The sequence below is a fragment of the Sebastes umbrosus genome, chromosome 13 (genome assembly GCF_015220745.1).
Source record: "Sebastes umbrosus isolate fSebUmb1 chromosome 13, fSebUmb1.pri, whole genome shotgun sequence".
Classification (NCBI taxonomy): Eukaryota; Metazoa; Chordata; class Actinopteri; order Perciformes; family Sebastidae; genus Sebastes; species Sebastes umbrosus.
In genome coordinates, this window is record NC_051281.1 from 30,495,080 (window position 1) to 30,515,369 (window position 20,290).

Below are 20,290 nucleotides of genomic sequence, written 5' to 3' on the forward strand. Positions count from 1 at the left end.
TTACATCGTTACTGGACTACGACAGCAATGCACCTAAACATTACGGAAGCCACATTACCGATAACTGATTTCACCTGATGTCCCGCCGTGTTTCAGACCAGCCTGATTGCTGATTGCAGAAACATTTCTTTGGTTTCTAAAATGCATCGCTCACTGAGCCTTCACGTGTATATTTAAGAATCAGCTTCGCTAACCCGGCTGATCTGGGAACGCAAACTGAAGCAGGAGACAAATGGAGAGGGGGGGGCAGCGAGAGGCAGAAGAAGTAGTCTCTGTAACATTACGCCAGAACCAGCAGATATCTTTTCAGAGTTTATTTTCTTTCTGTAATGGGGAGAATGCACAGACAGGCAAACAGCAAGGATGTCACACTTTGCATTTTATATCCAGATTACTAAACAAACATACATACAACAAAGCAAAAATGAGAGCAATCATGGATCTTCATTTTACAGACAATTTTTTGCCCAATAAACAGTGAAGAAACTTTGAGGCGTAGTGTCACTAACTTATCGCACACTTGACAGTACGGTTTCGAATTACACGAGAAATGCAGAAACTCAAAAGAGATAGAATGTTTCAAAAAAGGACTCAAATCCTTTAAAAATACAAAAAAAACAATCATAATGAATATTGTTGGAAACAACTGAAAGTCAAATAAACTCACATTTTAAAGACATCAAATGATGAACTTGACTTGGTGTCGGATCAGAATGAAAGTACATTCAGATCCCGTTGAACATGAGATGAAGTAACAAAACAATGCCTGTAAAAAGAGAAGTGATGCCGATAAGTTGTGTGTTCCTAACACCGGCTACACTACACCCCAAAGAAGTCCTCATGATCTTCACACAGTTAATTTAAAAAGTAACAAAGGTTGTCAATAGTTTAACTTTGCAGCACAGAGAATGAAAACAAATTTACACTCAACACGACGTCTGTGCCGTTTCACTCATGCTTCATGCATGATTCAGACAGATCGACAGACGTGACTTCAATGTGACTGACGATGATTTACAGCCGGTTGAGACGTAAGATGATGGATGTCACACAGTGACAGGATAAATGAAGCCACACACATTATCTGTGTGCTCCAGCAGCCGGAGCTAGCTAAGCGAGCTAAGCTAGCTCGCTTAGCGTGTGAGCCGCAGGACAGCCAATGGAATGTAGGGGGCGGGGCGGGGCGGGGGGAGGATGGGAGGAGGGGCAGTGTCAAGCACCAGCCACTGAATATCCACACTCGGGCCAGTTTTGGCACAGTCAGCAGTGACGTTAATGCACACCCTCAAAAACATACAGTATGTGAGGAATGCTTGTAAAACATATTTAAAATAATAATAATCATAATCGTTGTCCTACGGTTCGTTTAACAGCCATTACAAGCGCAGGGAATGCTGTCACACAGTATTTTATTCAAGAGCACTGTCTTCTGCTCGGTCGGTCTCCGATTGTCAGAAAGTTTATTGATTCCTTGACAGAAATTTGCTTCTAGCTGCTCAACTACAGACGCTATAAAGACTTCATGTATTTACAGTACATCAACACAAATCTGCATTACGGTGACAACCTCCTACTGTAATTAAATGTCCACTGCAGGTTGGTCCTATTGGACAAAGCACCTTTTAGGAACTCAAAGAAGCACCCTAAATAAACCTAGTAAACTACAACACTTTTAGATGAAGACGAGAAGAGTTTCTGAGTTCACATGTTGAAGCTGCTGATTGTTCTAAAGAAAGACATCATGTAAAGGCCTAACAAGGCTACAGATTGTCAAACCCTTCAAAAACAATGGTGACATTTGAGACATCTAACTTCTAAAACAAAAAACAAAGTCTTGAATGCTAATTTGTTTGGCAGCTGTGTTAGCTATCACTACGAACTACAAAGGTTTAATAATCCCAGAAATCTAATTAGACATAAAACATAACTCTGAGGTGATGAATGGAGAACGTTGCAGCAAAAGAAAAACAGCGAGCCGGGTGATCTACCAAGCCAAGTCGGTGGAACACTTGTCTGTTTTGACACTGCAGCATATAGCTGTCAACACATGTTGAAGGTGAAGCAACGTGAGCTAAAGGGTTTATTCCAGATGTAGCAGCTACCTGAACAGTGAGACGGGGTGCTGAGCCGCTGCGGTGCTGCTCCAGTGGCCGGGACTTGGCACAGAGAGACACGAGATGTTTGATACACAGCGTGATGACATCAGGAGTTGATGATGGATGGCAGGTGGAACGCGCGCCACAGATGTGCGAGGCATGGATGATGGGACACAGCACAGGGTGGATGAGGAGGCGGGGGGTGGACGACGACGACAACGCACTAACAACAGGTGATGATGGGTGGGCGGCGGGCCGCTGGGCCGTGACAGCTGCCTCTGCGCGGCAACGCGCTTCCTGCGCCACCTTACGGTCTACAGCTCTTTTTTTTAGATGGAGGTTACTGGTTGGAGGTGTTCTCTGGTTGGTGTGCAGCGTCGCTCTTCTTTCCATGGGCCTTTTTTTTTGCTTCACAGGGAGCAGACGGATCGGAGCTGACGGAGGAGAGGTAATGGAGGGGGCAGAGTGTAAACATCACTGGCAGAGTCATGAGATATGCATAAGCTACCGCTGCATGTTTGGAATGGAGGCACTGGCCATGAACGAGACCCATGTTGCATGCGAGACTGGGCCGTTACATTGCAAACAAAGCGTGTTAAGGCCAAGAAGGACAATATTGATACATCCAGCTCCTCCTACAATTCCCAGCAACCCCCTCTTCTCCTCGACTAAAAGCCCAAATCGACAAAGATGCGGTCTTCGAAGATGGCGATGAGCAGCATGATGCCGAACCCGGTCAGCAGGCCCACGTTCTGCAGGAGAAAGTGTCCCAGCTGGCAGCGCTTGTGGTCCTCGCTGTCCCCGTGAAGCATCTCTGGCAGCTATGAAAGAGACAAGTTGGGATCAGAAACTGACTTCCTGGAATTAGCATTGCAGATCAGGAGAAGGGAGAAGAGGACGGACCGGCCCGTGTGGTAGATTAGGAGGGGGGGGGGCAATTATCACTCAGGGGGACTGTCGAGTGCCAACTTACCATATCCACCAGAGCCACGTAAAGGAACATGCCAGCCGTGATGGCGAAGATCCAGCTGGTGACATTGTCTGTGTACTGGCCCACAGCTGTGCCAATCACCATGCCAACGTAGGCCATGAGGGCGGACAGCAGATTGTAGAAAATGGCCTGCTTCACTGACATCCCCGCTTTCAGCAGCACTGCAAAGTCACCTGTCAGCCAGGAGAGACACACACTCGTTTAAACACCATTAAAGCAATTCCCATGCACCCGTCTCTTGTTCTGACACACATATCCCAACATGCAACACTCAGGGCCCATTCGCAACTTGTTTATGAAAGCTAAAAAGTCACAGAAAAAGTGTGAAGCAGTGACAGCAGTGTGTCCAATTTTCTGTTTACGCTTTGCAAAGTGACGTGCACTTTGCAGCACATAAACCCCTCGGTGAATATAGCTTGGCACTCGTCACGCTGTGTTTCGTTTTTGCTCTTTCAGTCTATTCTGCCTGCGCCTTCGGTGATGAGGTGAAACTCGTTCAAAAGCGAGCTCCCTCCATACATCTGCCTCCGCTATCTGTCTTCAAGCAGGTGGAAAAAACAGACCAGGAGCTTCTCTTTCTAAGAAATATGTCCTTAACTCCCTTCTGATACACGTGTGATTACACATGCATGCCGTAGCCTCTCTACCCTCTTCAATCATCGCTGGGCCAAATGCGGGAAGGGGCCCAAGTCTCAGCGGAAACGCCCTGGATTTGGAGAGAGGGATGAATACTGAGAAGGGGGTGGCCTACATTTCCTGCACCGTGTAACAAGCGGCCTCTTTTCCTTGCTAATTACCTCAATGAATATATTACCGCTCTGCTCTCATCCATCAATCAAACCCAGAGAGATGGGGGGGAGAAGTTAAGGAGAGTCGCTCCGCACACACACCTCACTTCAATGGCCTTTTTTTTCTGCCGTTTCCTGCCTCCCTGGTTCCAATGCGTCCGACAGTCAGACACGCCTGCCGCCACCCCATCCACCGCAATTAACATACCCATCACTGCCAATTAGCTTCACTCTGGGTGGTTAAAGAACCCTCATAATCATCATCTTTGCCATCCAGCTGCCGGGCGGGGGGAGCGGCTTTTGTGTTCAGGAGGAGCTGAGAGGTGCACTTGTCAAACTGCTGGGTTTGTCTGACAAGCGGCCCTACGGGGGTGAAGGCACGACGGCAAGCGCTCCAGAAGAGCGGGCGCCAGAATCAACAGGAAATGTGAAATAACACGGGGAGAGACTGATCTCGCAAATCTTCACATGCCGCTTGAGACGGGACTTGTGCGGCAGTCAACCATCTGGAAACCTCGAGCGCGACAGAGTCAAAATGGGAGACAAAAATGTTGGACCGGAATCAAAGCTCTGCTATGTGATCCTGAAGCCTCGCAGATGCGTCCAATAACGGCAGATTGTTTTTGGCACTTTAAACGGCTAAATGCACAGACTTTAAAGCAGACTTTAAAGTAGGCTTTTGCAGCGTTAGTTAAACGTCTTTCATCCCCTTTCCTCACATAGAGGCTTTTAACAGAGGCACATTTTCCTCTTTTTCCCCTAAACACAACAATGACAGTAGGACAGGATGCTGCTAGTCAACAGGAGGGGGAGCCGGCAGACAGACGTAGGCTATTATTCACTGGTTCACACACTGCCGTAATTGACACTGCTCTATTCATCAAGCACACAAACGAGGCATGGAAACTGCACCGCGACAAGACACATCATTAGTACTGATCTGCTGTGGATGGCCCCATTGTCTGTCTTTTTCACCCCGCTCTCGCCACCTCTTCCTCTCGCTATAAACAAACAGGGAGAGGAGAGCACTGTGGAGGGAAAAAAACAAACTCGGAAACAAAAATGTTCACTGTTGCTGAGTCAAACTGAATGAAACGGGTCCTCGGAGAGAACAGATTTGAATGCAAATGAACGCACCGGCAGCTGTACCGCCTTTGAGCCTGACTGTATTGAACAATGTGTGCCAGGAACGGTACATCATCTTCAGTGACAGACACGTCGACAAGCCATTTCGCTGCTGTCAGACAAAAAGCCATTAATCGGTAAAAAAGTACATTTTTCTGGAGTGAAGAGAAGAGTGATGGTTATTGACACCGCTGGGTTTTTTAACAAGTTCCAAGGGACCGAGGGGCGTGAGACTCCCTCAGATTAAACTTTAAGTCCACGTAAGAGAAAGAGCTGGTTTTGCACGAGGCAGTGATTTAGACACCGGTTATCATTATGTGAGCTAACTGCGAGGCCTTCACAATACATCTTTGTTCTGCTCGTTGAAGAAATGAAGTGTGTCTCGTGTGGAATGAGAAAAAGGATTTGTTTAGTTTTTTGACACATTCTTTTGTTGCACTCCACTTACCGAGTTCATGAGGTAATTCGTGGCAGAAAACAGCCACTGATGTGCTGATGCCTCCTGTCAGGTTCTTACTGAATGCTGCGCCTGTAGAGACAAAAAGTTCAGGAAATGTTAGGGAGGGGAAATACACTCGTTCGGTTTTGTGCTGGAAGTTGAGAAGATCGACTCCTCTCTCATGTCTGTACACTGAAGGGCACATTCACAAAAGGATTGCGCAGCTTTTAGCTTTTTCTGTGTAATTCACAAAGCACCCGCAAAGGGTGAAATGCACCCCTAACTGCACCGTCTTGGTTCTCCTGAACTATTTGCACATATTTGAATCATAATATGCATGCATTTGGTGCAAAATCAGCCCATTTCTATGCAAAAACAGTCCAATTCACAAAGATCAGCGCTGATAGCCACTAGGGGGGGGGAGAAAATATTGAATATTGAATATTGTGATATTGCGATGTTATGTTTTGTGATACTGTATAAATTCTCAAAAACGCCGTTTCTATTTATAAATAATAGTTAACATGCAAAGATTAACTCAGTCAATACTTTATTTAATTTACAAAGAGGTGCGCCCTCTCAGTGTACGTGTCCTCTCAGAGTAGTGCTGTGATGCTGGATGTTACAGCGACTGGGATAAATGAAAATGCAGATATAACTGTTCTGATTGCATAAAAAAGTCAACCTTTTTTACATATGGTGGTGTGTTCTTTATACAGTTTTACTAAAATTTGATTTAAAAAAAAAAATATATAAGCGATATATCGCCTTGCTTTAAGGGGCTGTATGTAACATTTTACACATATAAATCGTTTTTATTGCCAATGTGTGAACAGGTTGTAACCAAACCTAATATAAGACCTTCTGCAACTTTCGGGGTTTCCTCTATCGGCCTGTAGACTGCTTTTAATGGGAAGAACCCGGGCCTATTTTTCTGGGAAAATCCAACAGATGTGACATCATGAGCGCTCGCGAGTGTCTATATTTTCAGCTCTGCTTCAGAGCTACCAGTGTGCAACCGTAGCTAACGTTCGGTTAGAAATGGAGTCCGCTAACGCCAACAAACGACCAGCCCCCGGCACAACTCAGACTCCAACACAAACTCCACGGAAGCACAAAAAACACAAAGTCATATTTAGTGAAGCCCGTCCTGCAAAACAGGAATGTAACTGACGTCGGGGGTAAACTAGTGTTATGGGAGAATAGCAGAGCCTGTGAGAAGAGTGTGTGTGCACGTGGGAAGTGAGTGTTGAAGAGAGAGAGAGAGGGCGGCGGCGAGTGTGTGAGAAAACAAGCGAGCAGCGGAGCAGAAGAGAGTTAGTTTAGCTTTGAGAATATCAGGGAATGTAAGGTGGAAGTTGCAGTTTTTGCAGAAATAAATGCTGCCGGTTTCCCGTGTCTTGTTTCCTGCTGCTGAGTGGAGTGATGGGGGTTAACTCCGGAGCGAGTAACGTTATCGACTCCGGCCCAGGAGACCAAAACTACGGTGTCTCTCCTGAGACTTCTGACCACGCTCGGGAGGCTGAAGCAGGAAAAGTTAACACTTAGATCAACATCGGCCGGGCCTTCGATTCATGGAGAGACCTTCGTCTGGTCAGCTAACATTACTGCTAAGCAGGCGAAATATAGAGTGATATTGTAGCTTTAGCTGCTAATGTTGCTAACGTTTATCAACATGTTCCCTACCAACCACATTCGGTCTGTGTCGGTGGTTTGAGTGTGAACACGAGCAACAGCACGCTGACTGTCGTCGACTTAACGGCCACTGTTAACAAGCAATTTCTGAATCTCACAGAGAGTCCCTTTAAGTATTTTTGGGGATGCAATGACGGTCGTGGCATGAAAAATAAATGAGTAACTACATGTCATTTTTGGAAATACATGAAAAAAATAGATTGAAATAAGCAATGATATTACGCTGCTGTGCCTCGTGCGTAAATGCGCACAGCGCCTCTCTTAATGTGGAGATGCACTTTCTGGTGCGGTGGGATCGTTGCAGGTATTTAATAAAGTCAAAAGATGTCTGGCTTCTGGCTCAGGCTGACTCTCACCCCTCACAAGCGAATCATTGACCTACATGGATAACTGCAATCACACGTCTAAAAGGCAAATTGCACTCGGCTCCATAACTTAATGGGCGTGTTTGCGCTCATCATTAGCACAATATCTTTTGTGAATCGTACCTTGCCACGGGGAAGATAGCGGTTGCAAACGATGCGCAATTCATTGTGCTATCAGCGGCCGAGATCCATTCTTTATGAATTTGCCCCTAAATCAGAAGTTAATTAGCTTAGCATATAGACTGGAAACATGGGGAAACGCACAGTGACTTCCTGGAGTCTCTACCCTTAAACACTTAAAGTCATTTTGAAGGAGGTACGTAGTTTACCGCATAAACACTCAACACAGCAGTTTCTGAGGGCCACAGAATGAGACTGGAAGCGTGCGGAAAGATTCTAATGAGTGACTTTAATCTGAGAAACCGGACTCATTCACCTACAGTGGACGGATGAAATACAAAAACCAGAACCTCTTACCTATAGCCATGCCGTCACTGAAGTTATGCATGCCGTCGCCCATGATGACCATCCAGGCGATGCTGGCTATACCGGCGTCCTTCATCTCCTGCTCTGAGTGGCAGTTCCCGCCGTGGGAGTGACCGTGGCCGTGGCTGTGCGAGTGTCCGTGCTGCTTGGCCTTGCGTCCGTTCTCCTTGGTGGGAGACTGGCGGTCTTGTTGGGGGTCTGCGGGTGCCAGTGGCGTCTTGTTGGTGGGAGAGTTGGGCGTCTGGAGCTCTGTGAGCTGCGTGTCGTTGTGGCCGTTGTCACAGGAGATGGCGGTGTTGTCGGGGTCTGGAGGATAGAGATGTTACAGTGAGCCGAGTCGAGGCTAACAAAGTGCTGTAAAGACCGCATGACTGAACACCTCTTACCTTCGCTGAGCGGCTTCAGGTGCAGCCACTCTGCATCCGAGCGCCTATTTAATTTGTGATCTGACAACTTCCTGCCAATCTTGCCCTCCTCGCTCGCCTTCTTCATGCCCTGTGAGCAGAAACACAATTGTATGCTCCGTCTACGGAAATTCAATACACGTCTGTATCAACAAGAACCAAACTAAAGGAATATAGCAGACAAAAGCAACCGCTTGTGAGAATTAAGTATCTGAAAACGGCCATGTTCAGCCGAGTCCACCGCCTCCAGCTGCGTGCTGTTTATCTTACCCTGTGGTCTTTGTAGTGCTTAAACATGCCGATACAGTGTTCGATGATGAAGAGGAGGTAGATGCCGGCCAGCGCCGTCAGGCCCTTCCACACTCCGTCAAATTTTGTCACCAGATCAGTTTCTGGTTCTGATTCCTGACTCGTCCCATGCTCGCTGTGGTCGTGCTGCCCTTGAGACTGTAGACGGGAAGAAGAACAGAGGACCACTGAGAGAGGGATGGGAGTGAGGGAGGAGGATCACACATTCATCAGTACATAGATTTTGTTTCCAAGAGTCGCACGGAGGAGAGAACGGTTGATGATCACTGAAACACGCTGTGTGACTGACTGCACACAGGTGGACTTGGTGCGTTGGTCGGAGGCAGAAAGGTTTGAAGGTTTCAGTATCACTTTTTAAGGAAATGTTTTATTTTTAGGTTGACCCCTGTTTGATATAGATCAATCATTTTATAGGGCCTCTGCAGATGATTAGCAGTTCAAATGGTTACTATCAGGGCTGTCAAAGTTAACGTGATAATAACACGTTAACGCAGATTCGTTTTACCGCCACTAATTTCTTTAACGCATGGAATGCAATAGATCTTTCAGAGGATGTAGCGGCTCAGTTTTAAAGCTAGAGTGAATATACTGGTATCATGTGTAACTGTAGAACCTAAAGAATCCATCGGTACCAACCATGTCATACTAGCTTGTTAGGAAGGAGGTTAAATAACACTGCAAACTTACGCTAAATGTTGGTGAGGAAAAACTGTCATGTCCATCCACCTCTGACCTCCAGATATGTGAATGTAAATGGGTTCTATGGGTACCCACCAGTCTCCCCTTTACAGACATGCCCACTTTATGATAATCACATGCAGTTTGGGGCAAGTCATAGTCAAGTCAGCACACTGACACACTGACAGCTGTTGTTGTCTGTTGGGCTGCAGTTTGCCATGTTATGATTGGAACATATTGTTTTATGCTAAATGCAGTACCTGTGAGGGTTTCTGGACAATATCTGTCATTGTTTTGTGTTGTTAATTGATTTCCAATAATATATATGATGTAATATAATATCATATTATATATATAATATACATACATTTGCATAAAGAGGCATATTTGTCCACTCCCATGTTGATAAGAGTATTAAATACTTGACAAATCTTCCTATAAGGTACATTTTGAACAGATAAAAAATGTGTGATTAATCATGATTAATCATGGACAATCACGCGATTAATCAAGGCTGAATATTTGAATTGATTGACAGCCCTTGTGACCATGTATCTTAAACTCATTAGATTTGTATGAACACTAAACCAAACAGCTAATCAGCTCATCATCACATGGTGTGCATGAAGCTGTGACGAGTGATGTGAGGCAGCCCTGACATGTCACTTCTGCTTGCCCACTATTGGCTGCTTTAGAGCCTGAGAAAGCATTTTGGGTAGGCATGACTGTAGTCCTTATTTTACTACAGTCGGCACTGAAGAATCACACTTAGTAAAGTCAGACTTTTTACCTAGTTTTGCAAACTAAAGGATTGACCATTGATCATAAATCACGTTTAGGACCAATTTAAGACAATTTCTTTGGAGTTTTATACATGAAGACTCTGATTTTTCTTATACGAATAGTTCTCCCAAATGTATTGATATCAACTCTCCACAAGAGCACACATTTCATAATGTAAAAGACTCTCATAATATGACGACGTATTAGGGCCATTGTAGGTAAATAGTAATAGTAATAATCACAGAGCCATAGAAGGGGGGTAATATTCAGAGAAATTAAAGTTGTAAATTAAAGTTGTAAATTAAAGTTGTAAATTTACGAGACAAAAACGTGGATATTTTCTGAGATTAAAGCTGAAGTAGGAGAATTGGAGCAAATATGATTAAAAAAAAGTTATTTTTATAAAACGGTCGCTATATCCTGACTGTAGTACATGAGACATGTAACGTGAAAGAGAATATGTGTCTCTGTGTCCTCCAGTGCTCCTAACGGCATCTGCAAGATTTCACAGACCTGAGGAAAACAAGCAGTCAGAGCTGACCTGGAGTCTGCCGTCAAGCTTTTGTCTATGAGAGCCGTCTGTCAATCACTCACGAACTCCGACCAAACGGTCAAACTTGGCAGCGCTGATCAAATATGAATCAATATTCTGTTACGTTAATGCCTATTTCTCTCCTCAAATGTTTTCAGAATCATCTTGTAGTGTACTGTTTAGCTGTCTCTCTGTCACCGGCTAGTTTTTCTAAAGCCTGAAAACAGAGCCATGAGGAGGTGCAGAAGTCTAGTTATCTCTCAGAACACTTGAATTACAATATGCTGAAAGATTATTATGGAATGTCCTGCCCAAAGTTCCTTTAAGTGGCACATTTATGAGAAAAATAATGAAAAAAAATCGGAGTGCGAAAGCGTGGTGATGAAAAATAGTGTTTTTTTTTTGTTAAGGATCACATCGCTTCACTTTGCAAGGTTGGATCAACCTCATTACACTACAGTTCTCAGTTAAAATCTTGCAAATTTGTGAGTTTTTTCTTTCAAATTTGCCACTTTAATCTCAGAGAACATCCATTTTTTTTCTCGGAATACTACCCCCCCTTCCCCAGCGTCATATTACAATGTCCCTAATACGCCATCGTATCTACGACTGCACAACTTGTGTACGGCATTCAGTCTGTGGCGTACTCACGTGAGGCAGCAGATGAAGGAGAGCGTCGCCGCTGAGCGTGCCCACTGCCAGCGCCACCAGGAAGGTGAGCAGGAACTTGAAGCAGGATTGTTTGAGGATGGGTACGAGCACCACGCCCAGCAGAGACAGCAGGCTGATGATGGTGATGGACACAAACCCCCACAGCCACACCCACACTGGAGAAGGAGACAGACAGAGACAGGGAGAGGGATGAAAGGCAAGTATTACTTACTCTACATGTCCTATACAGCAAGGGGTCAGGAGCCCAGTGCTGGTTAGCCACATCCAATGTTTCGTTGATGATGTATGACTCTTCAACTGTCCATAAGAAGAAGACTAACAGCCACAGCTTTACCATCATTTGGCTGCTGGCTGAAGGTCTTTTTTCCTATCCTGTTCACATGTGAAGTAAACTATCCTCCAGAGGTTTTCAATCCATGTGTCCTTGTGATGACACATGACGCCTAAAGCGAGAAATGTGAAGTGACATTTCAGCAGAATTCTACTCGCCTCATTTTTCATTCGAGGCCGCAGACGTGAAGCAGAAGAGAAAAAAAAGTCAGAAAGGTACACTATCATTTAAACTGTCAGCCCGGGACACGTTTCAAAACAACGAAGGACCGAGTGAGAACTTCACCGTTCTTTCGTCACAGAGGACGAAATGTTTAATGTCGTATGAAATTCAATGTCACACCAAAGCTGGTGGCGTGTTTGCTAAAGCGATGCTGGCTCCCTCGCTGCTGACATTCAGCTACAGGACATCTATTGGCTAGAACACAGTGTGCATGTAATGCGCATCTTACAGACAATTGACTCCAGCGAAGCATTTCAGGAATATGTCACAACAAACTGAATTTAGTATTGAAAGGTACTGTTCCTCACAGATGTAGCAGGCTATTCATGTTTAAAACAACAAAACCTATTTGCTCTGTTTGTCAGGGTAAAAGGGTTTGACCCTGGGGAGTATTTGCCCATTACTTAACACCCAATATATAACTGGTCAACATGTTACAAACTATTGAGCACCGATAGAGCTTAATTCATCTAAACAAAAGCACCAAAGCTGCCATCTAGCCAGAGGGAAGAAATGACTCATAACAGTAAAATCACACTGGCAGACGCACTTCCTCTCCCCGTCTAATCGGCCCCAGGTGGTGTCGCTTGTGAAGAGATGATCTGAAACATGTCTTGTGTCTGACAGAGTGGTCTTTAGAGAGACTGAATCAAGCTGTTACTGTCCCATTACCCAGCTGTAGGATTAAAAAACATTGCAAAAAAAAGTCTTCCCCCTCTGGCAGCCGTCCCTCCACTCAAAACAGGAGGCTGGAGTTCCTCCTGGGGGAAATATTTTAACTGAAGAGGAAGGCCCTGGTGCTTTAGTGCTGATTATAGCCACTTGTCATTAGCTTTTGGGAAGCCTGACTCTCATTGCAGGTTTACATGTGTCCTCTGAAGCCATGACAAAGATCTGGTGGCATTTGGTGTTTTGATGATGGAGTTCATCGCTCCAAAGACTCCCAGAAGTGTTAAACTGGGTGGAGCTCTGGTGACTGTGGAGGCCATAGCATACAGCAGAGGTTCTAGGACCCCTTTCAAGATAGACAATATACTGGGGACCACCTCATGTACATCCTTTGGTTTAATTTGACTATTTTTTACACTTCTATTGTCTTAGTTATGTGAAAGAACAATACAAGAGAATTGTATTAGAAAGATATTAGATATGTATTAAACATATTTGCAGATTCTAAGAGTAATAGATTTGTTAGAATAGAACGTAATCTATGAACTATTCTACCAACCCAGTCGTCAGAAAAAAGGTTGGCATTGTACATTTCTGCAAACCACGGGATACGTTGAAGGTGTGTTCCTGAACCCCAAAAAGTTAACAACATGTAACAACGTAACCTAACAACGTAACGTAACAACGTAACGTAACGTAACGTAACAACGTAAGAACGTAACGTAACAACGCAACAACGTAGCCTAACAACGTAATAATGCAGTAACACCGCAGCGCAACAACGCAGCGTAACAACGTAGCTTAAAAACGCAACGTAACAACGCAACATAACAACGTAACGTAAAAACGTAACGTAACAGCGTAACGTAACTGTAAATAAACAACAACTGCCCTTAGCCTTTCTTAAGTAACGTTGCGAAAGACAACGTCATCATGTACGTTTGTACATCTGAGGCAGTCACTGTATTTATATCTAATTAAGACAAACCCCTGATAGGCATTAGTAACAGAGTAAAATGAGGATCCAGAATATGTGTCCCCGCTACGATTCACAGTGTAAAAATGACCTATAGTCTATAGTCTCTATAGTTAGAGAGACGGTTGTGATTAAATATTTAAGACCACATACTGATAATAATAATGAATAATGATAATAATGTGAATAATGGGATCTCTGCTGCAGCTATAGTATAGAGCACCAGTTAATCCACTGAACGTATTGTTGAGAGAACCTCATCATATGGAAGGACAAACTGGACAGGCTCAATTCATTTCCTCATCATAGATGAAAATGTCTTTAATAACCCTCACTTTCTGGTTCTACAGTTGGCGCCTTTTTCAATGTGCCTTACCAAAGTAAAAGGTGCTCCAGTCGACTGCTTTCTTATTTGTCGCATCAAGCGGAACAACGTGTAACCCTGAGAGGCAACTGTATATCAGCCAGACACTGCAGGTCCTTCACACTCACACAGCTCATCTACTTCTCTATCTCATTACCCTTATGCAGTTGTGGTTCTGTGTGTAGACGTGGAGGTGTGCGGGGGGTTGCAGCGGGGCGATGGAAGGCGGTGATAAGGGAACAGAAGAGAGGAGAAGGAGACCCACTGGTCTGTGTCTTCTTTCCAATTACGCATCTCCTGCAAGCCACGGCTCAGAAAAAATGGCCCAGGGTGTCGCTTAGGCTCTCCTAATTGGCACAGCGCAAAAGGAGAGGGGAGTGGGGACCGGAGAGAAACCGACCGCAAATTTTCCGAGCCCCCCCGTGGACACCGGCAGGAGGTAAATGAGAGGTAACTTCGCGGCGTGTGGCGATGCCTATGGTTGACTCTTAGTGCACAATTGCAGACAATCTAGCGGCTCTAGTATTCCACTAATGAGGAGCCATCCCTGCCCTTTTGACTTGTTCGTGCTGCGTTTCTTCGTCGTCATTACCAATTTTATGACTGTTTTCAGTGGCAGCACACCGCTGCCTGAGGCACATGTGATACAGGTGTCTCCGGAGGGGAGAGTGCGTTTAATAATTAAAGGTTTAAGAGGGCGTATACAGTTAGGGAATTCCTCCAATCTCACAGTTAAACTCAAGTGCCTGCTGCTTTGACAGTGTTATTCTGTCCTAAAGTGTTCACAAAGAGCAAATTTTTTTCCTCATAAAAATGGCACTTTCTACCTCTAATTAAAAATAAATCAGGTTGTGCAGATCATCTTATGACTGCACACTTGCCATGTTGTTTACTATGACAGCTCCTAAACTCTTTGCCTACTTTGCATAATGTAAATGAAAACTAAAATCCAATTACACTGCAGGCGTAATATAGAACATGAGAACAAATTTACTGTAAATGCAGCATGTTTCAGATTGATTACTATACATACAGGCTTCACAATGTATTTTCACTCCAGGTGGCCATCTATTCCTAGAGATTTACATGTTCGACCCACTAATACACACACACACAGAAATCCATAGAAACTGCAGCTTTTTTTGCTATTTCTGTTTGTAGAAACTGTGATTACTGGTCCTGGTTTGATTTGCAGCCAGCTTTTATGGCTTTATGACCTTTATTTCACAACCTGTAACTCATTAACTTTAAAAACACTGCGATTTTATGTTTTGCATTCTCATAAACTGTGAAACACTGCGAGGTCCCAGAGCAGGACTTCACACTGACCTTCATTCTTTATCGCTGATCTTTCAGCCTCTTTTTTGACTTTTCTTTTTGAGTATTATTAATTCAGGGATTTGGAACACAAACTGAAAGAAGAGAGATCACTGCGAGAAAAATTACTTTTTTTCAACATAATTTCATTACACATGATAGGACCGCTTGTTTGCTGCCATGGCAACTCAAATTATTTAATAACAAAAGGGCACACGTTGTCATAGGCACGGAGCGCAAATCATGAGTGCAGCAGTTAGGTGAGTGTTTTAGAGTGTCAGTCACATGATGAACTCTATTAAGAGCCGGATGCGATATGGCAAATTTGGTCGCCTATTCATTCAAACATTAACTTTCTCCCAGTGAATGTGGTCCAAGACACACAGTGACATGCCAAGCTGACTTTTCCACAGCTCTGTTAATACATTCACTGCCAATCAACTCCTGCTGACGGCCATTAGTTATGCATTATGCTCACTGGGACTTGTGATTGACTGAAAAATTAATCGATTCATGATTATGCCTAATACTTGCTGCATTCACAATCACATCTAAAAATAGCTTTGTCCAATCATTATATGGTTGATACAGTAACTAGCACAATCACTCTTCCAAAAATGTGGAGGCTATAGAAGTTTAACGTATTAAAGGGATAGTCTGGGTGTTTTGAAGTGGGGTTGTATGAGGTACTTATCCATACTCAGTGTATGATCTACAGTAGATGATGGTCGGCACGCCCCCAGTTTGCAGAAACAGACAGGAGTTACCGCACGGAACCAAAGCAATGTACTGCTGTGGACGGGGGGCAGCTGCCACGATCGGTTAGTCTGGTTGCGTTATTGTGTGACTTCTTCACCGAAGTCACACAATAACGCAAATAAACTAACTGATCTTAGCAGAGGTAGACGCCGTGTTCTGTGAGGTAAAATTACAGTTTTTTTTTCAATGGAGTCTGGTGGCTTTGGCGAGAGCATAGATGGATACAATGGCTTCAGTTCCCAGTCGGAAAGGGCTGTCTGACGGCGAGGTAAACGGGTGAAAATATTCTAAATATAGCGTTCATTTAAACTGATATTGATTATTTTAGGTGAGTCTTTCTTTTAGGTGGCTAAAATATGTTTTGCTGCTGTACCCCGTCCACAGCACTACATTGCTTTGCTCCCATGCTGGTACTCTGGTCTGTTTCTCCAAACTGGGGGCGTGCCGAGTCATGCTGGTGTTTTTTTCATGCCGTCCACACCTAGATCTGCAGCTAGATGCATTTAACTGCAGTTTACCTGACAGGACAAAACAGAAATGTGGGTTTCTGAGGTATCAGTTTGAGATCAAGACCAGTCAAGAAAATGAGTGGGTAAGTAATAAGAGTGACCCTCTGTCCTCCCTCTGCATCTATCAGTGTACGCATGAGTAAATCATTTAGTCACATTCCGCTCCTGTAGAGCTGCAAAGTGGCCACAGTGGAAGATTACATTTAGAAGTGTACAAATATGAATAAGAAGCACAATTTCCTGACAGTTTTGAGAAACCTTTCCGAGTATAAACAATTGTTAAACAAAGGAGATTGTACTGAGATAAGCCTGTGGTTTCATACTTGGTAAAGCGTTATCAAGATCAAAGAGCACGGTTAACAGTAAACAGGAAAAACACCTCTTTTATTGTGAGACTGTGACAGTTTTGTGTGACTGTAAAGCTCAACAGCTTATTCTTTAAGCCTGCTGTCTTACATCCAAAGCCATATGCTTTCCTCATCTGTAAATAAGAGTTAATTAAGTGTTGGTTTTGTAGAAATACAAGAAGCCTGAGATTAGTAACAGCCTACTCATTGGGTCTGTGAGCTGTGCTCTCAAATTACTTGCACTGACTTTCAACATCCTGTTTGTTTTTTGTTTTTTTTAAACTAATGTCAGTGTTCAAGTTACGCTCTGGTGAGTGTTCGCTGCTGCTCTGGATAGCAGAAAATGAGAGAAAAAGCTGCCCCTATCAATGAAGTGAAAATGAGAAAAGATGGAGCAAACAATGGTGGAGATACTCAGGGGATCGGGGCTACAATTTCTGCTTCACTTCAATTATTACCACTATAAAATATGGCTTGATTATTTCAATAAGTGTTCTATTATGCAGGTCTGTCACTCCTGCCCAAGAGAGGAGCTCCAGGTTTACACATCGTGATAGCATCTCATTATAAACCCAATAGTTTATAGTGATGTCCCTGTGGTTTCCTGCTTAGAAGGAGAGCTGTTTTCTCTGGCTGATGGCACCGATAACAATCAATTTACAGATGATTTCACTTTCATAGATCAAATTCCTATCAGTATGATACTCTAACACTAGTTGTTCTGTAAACCAGAGGTTCTCAAACTTATTGGGCCAGGGACCCCTTAAAGGGGAGAACATTTTCTAAGGACCCCCCTAATAATCCTAACACTTAGGCATAATGCTTACCATTTAACCATTTAACTACCATTTGTACTCTTAGATGCTTAGATTTGTATTCTAAAACTTTTCAACCTAGCTCCTTCAGACCTGTTTGATAGTGATGAACAGAAACACATTTCAATGTGAATCATGTTAATGATTGACGCATTGAGGTCTCCCGTCGCTGTCGCTTAATATAACTGTTGTCATATTTTCTCAACTTAGCTACTGTGGTCTTAGCGTCACTTGACGATGTGGACTGACTAAAATATTTCTCCATGCTCGCCAGCTAGCTAGCTGGCTAATAAGCTAAGCTAAGCTAAACTAAGCAGCAGGAACGGTTCGTTGCGCCCTGAGCGAAGTGACTGATTCATGACAGATTGACGTGATGTGTCACAATCATATCAGAGGTTCTATTGGCCCAAAGCTAACGGGGGGGGGGGGAGTAATGACACAATATGCTTGTTCTATTGGTGCAAATGGTCCCCATCTGTAGATATGCACTTTTCAATGATACAGCACAATTTTATAATTTATAGCAAATTATTTGGCGGACCCCCTGAAAGAGTGCCACGGACCCCACTTTGAGAATCACTGAATAGAATAGAATGATTCAATAATATCTCACATCCTCTGGGTATTATTTCACTCTCCCACCTTTTTTGAGGTTGTGTCACTGTCTGAGGTACGCTCACAGTCATGATGATATCACTGGGATCTGACTACGAAACAATGAGCTCCTGAACAAACATGCTGGGTGGACTGTGATCCAAATGAGATTATGTACTGATGGGTTTAAAGGTGCTGTTACTTGATCCATTGTGCAAACAAAAATATCGGTGAGAAGATCACACAAAGACTGAACACTGTGGCAATATCTAATCATTACACTGTTGCTTTGCTGTGTAGTGAGCTATTGATCTTTAAAATCCATATGAAGCCTAAAATAATCTGAAATCTCCTGTACACCAGGACGTTGTTCAGCCGTGGCAGAGCTTTTACAATCTAAACTCATGGCAGCCCAGCTACAGATTTTTTACTACACTCAAAAAAGTGTGAAAAACAAAACAAAACTGGACACAAACATAACAGGAAACATGTGTAGCTGAAGAAGAGTGGACTGATGTTGGCATGCTGCAATTTCTTTTATGCAGAACAATGGTTGGGGTCAAGAGCTGCAGGCTCTTATTGCACCTTGGGCAAACCTCAAACCCCTAACATGCATAATGAGGTTAAACCCTTCATATTCTTGCTTCTATGTCTTGCAGAAAAACAGAGAAATAAGAATGTCCACGACAACAACCTGACAGACAAAGGGCCCTATCTCACACCCGGCGCAAAGCGGCGCAACTGTCTTCGCTAGTTTCAGACAGACGCAGTTGTCATTTACACCCATCTGTGCGTGTTGGCCTTAAAATGAGGTTTAGTCAGGCGCTTCGTTGGTGCATTGCTATCTTGAGGCAGCAGAAAGCAATTGCACCATTGACCAACAGAAACCTGGTCTAAAGTCTGCCACAGTATTTTCCTGCTATTTAAAGGGCGCATTATTCAGATAGTAAGATGCGTCTACACAGGCGGGTTCACAACGCGTGAACACTCCTCCTCAGTTAAATACAGTGTCGGCACAAGAACAATGTTCTTATTTATGAAAAGGAAAACACTAAAGTCAGGCGGCAGGTGAAAATTCAGAATATAATGGAACATAATGAAGTGAGGCTCTCAGGCATTCTGTGTTGCTCAACCTGCGGCGTGCTCTCAGCGCTCCTCCGGTCACCGGCGTGACCGGCGTGACCAGAGAGATCACGGTGCACACACACCGTCTCGTCTCCTCATCTCTCTGCGTGTGCGAGTGTAGACGTAGGCTACTTCAAAGTTTGCAGGCCCTCTCACCGTAAACGGCGGCGTTTTGAGGCTGATGGATCCGAGTGTTACGCACCGCCTCTCCGGCAGAGCCTGGGTGTAAGTCGGCGCGTAATGCATCTCAGAAGGATTCTGCTCAGCCGGTCCAAACCACCCGTGGGTTGCATCGGAAAGCAATACAGTTTTCATTATTTATCAATACATGTTTATCATATTTAGCCTCGTGCTTATAATTATATAACGAATTTTGAAACATGTACCGGTTAAATAGGTTATCGGTGCATTTGCTCATATGCAGTCAGATGGATTTGTTGATGGGACAGAGGATTGGTAGACAGCGGAGACAGAGGGTCCACCGGCCAAGCACCACATACATCTGCTGGCACACTTTCACTTCGTGCACGAAGCAGAAAACGGCTCGCTTCTCCAATTTGCAGAATCTGCCTTTTAAATAGCAAAGCCCCAATGTGCTTTTAAAGGGAATGAGAGATGTCTCTCTCTCTCTCTCTCTCTCTTTTCAGTTTTTCCTGGCCACAGCGCGCTTGATGGGATCTCTTGTTGGGTCTCTAAACTATGGTGTACGGTCTAAGACCTGCTCTATATATAAAGAACTTCTGTTATGATTTGACGCTTTATAAAAATAAATTGAATTGAACCTCTGATTGGTGTCATTCCTGTTACGCCCAAAACACACCTATGATTAACTAAGAGACTAAATACTACCCCTTTGACCCTTGCGCTTTACTTTGCGCAGCTTAACTAGCAGAAGTGGA

The 20,290-nt window shown here is 44.0% G+C and overlaps 1 protein-coding gene across 1 annotated transcript in view; it reads right to left on the reverse strand.

The window, feature by feature from the left end:
* Positions 1-2,631: 2,631 nt before the first annotated feature.
* Positions 2,632-20,290, reverse strand: part of slc39a10 (solute carrier family 39 member 10) — a 41,001-nt gene continuing 23,342 nt past the window's right edge. Inside the window, exons 5-11 of the mRNA XM_037789086.1 lie at positions 11,343-11,518; positions 8,660-8,836; positions 8,372-8,480; positions 7,977-8,291; positions 5,449-5,529; positions 3,070-3,260; positions 2,632-2,917 (exon numbers count right to left, since the gene is read on the reverse strand). Coding sequence (XP_037645014.1) covers positions 2,765-2,917; positions 3,070-3,260; positions 5,449-5,529; positions 7,977-8,291; positions 8,372-8,480; positions 8,660-8,836; positions 11,343-11,518 — 1,202 coding nt within the window. The 3' untranslated portion in view covers positions 2,632-2,764. The remainder of the gene's footprint in view (positions 2,918-3,069; positions 3,261-5,448; positions 5,530-7,976; positions 8,292-8,371; positions 8,481-8,659; positions 8,837-11,342; positions 11,519-20,290) is intronic.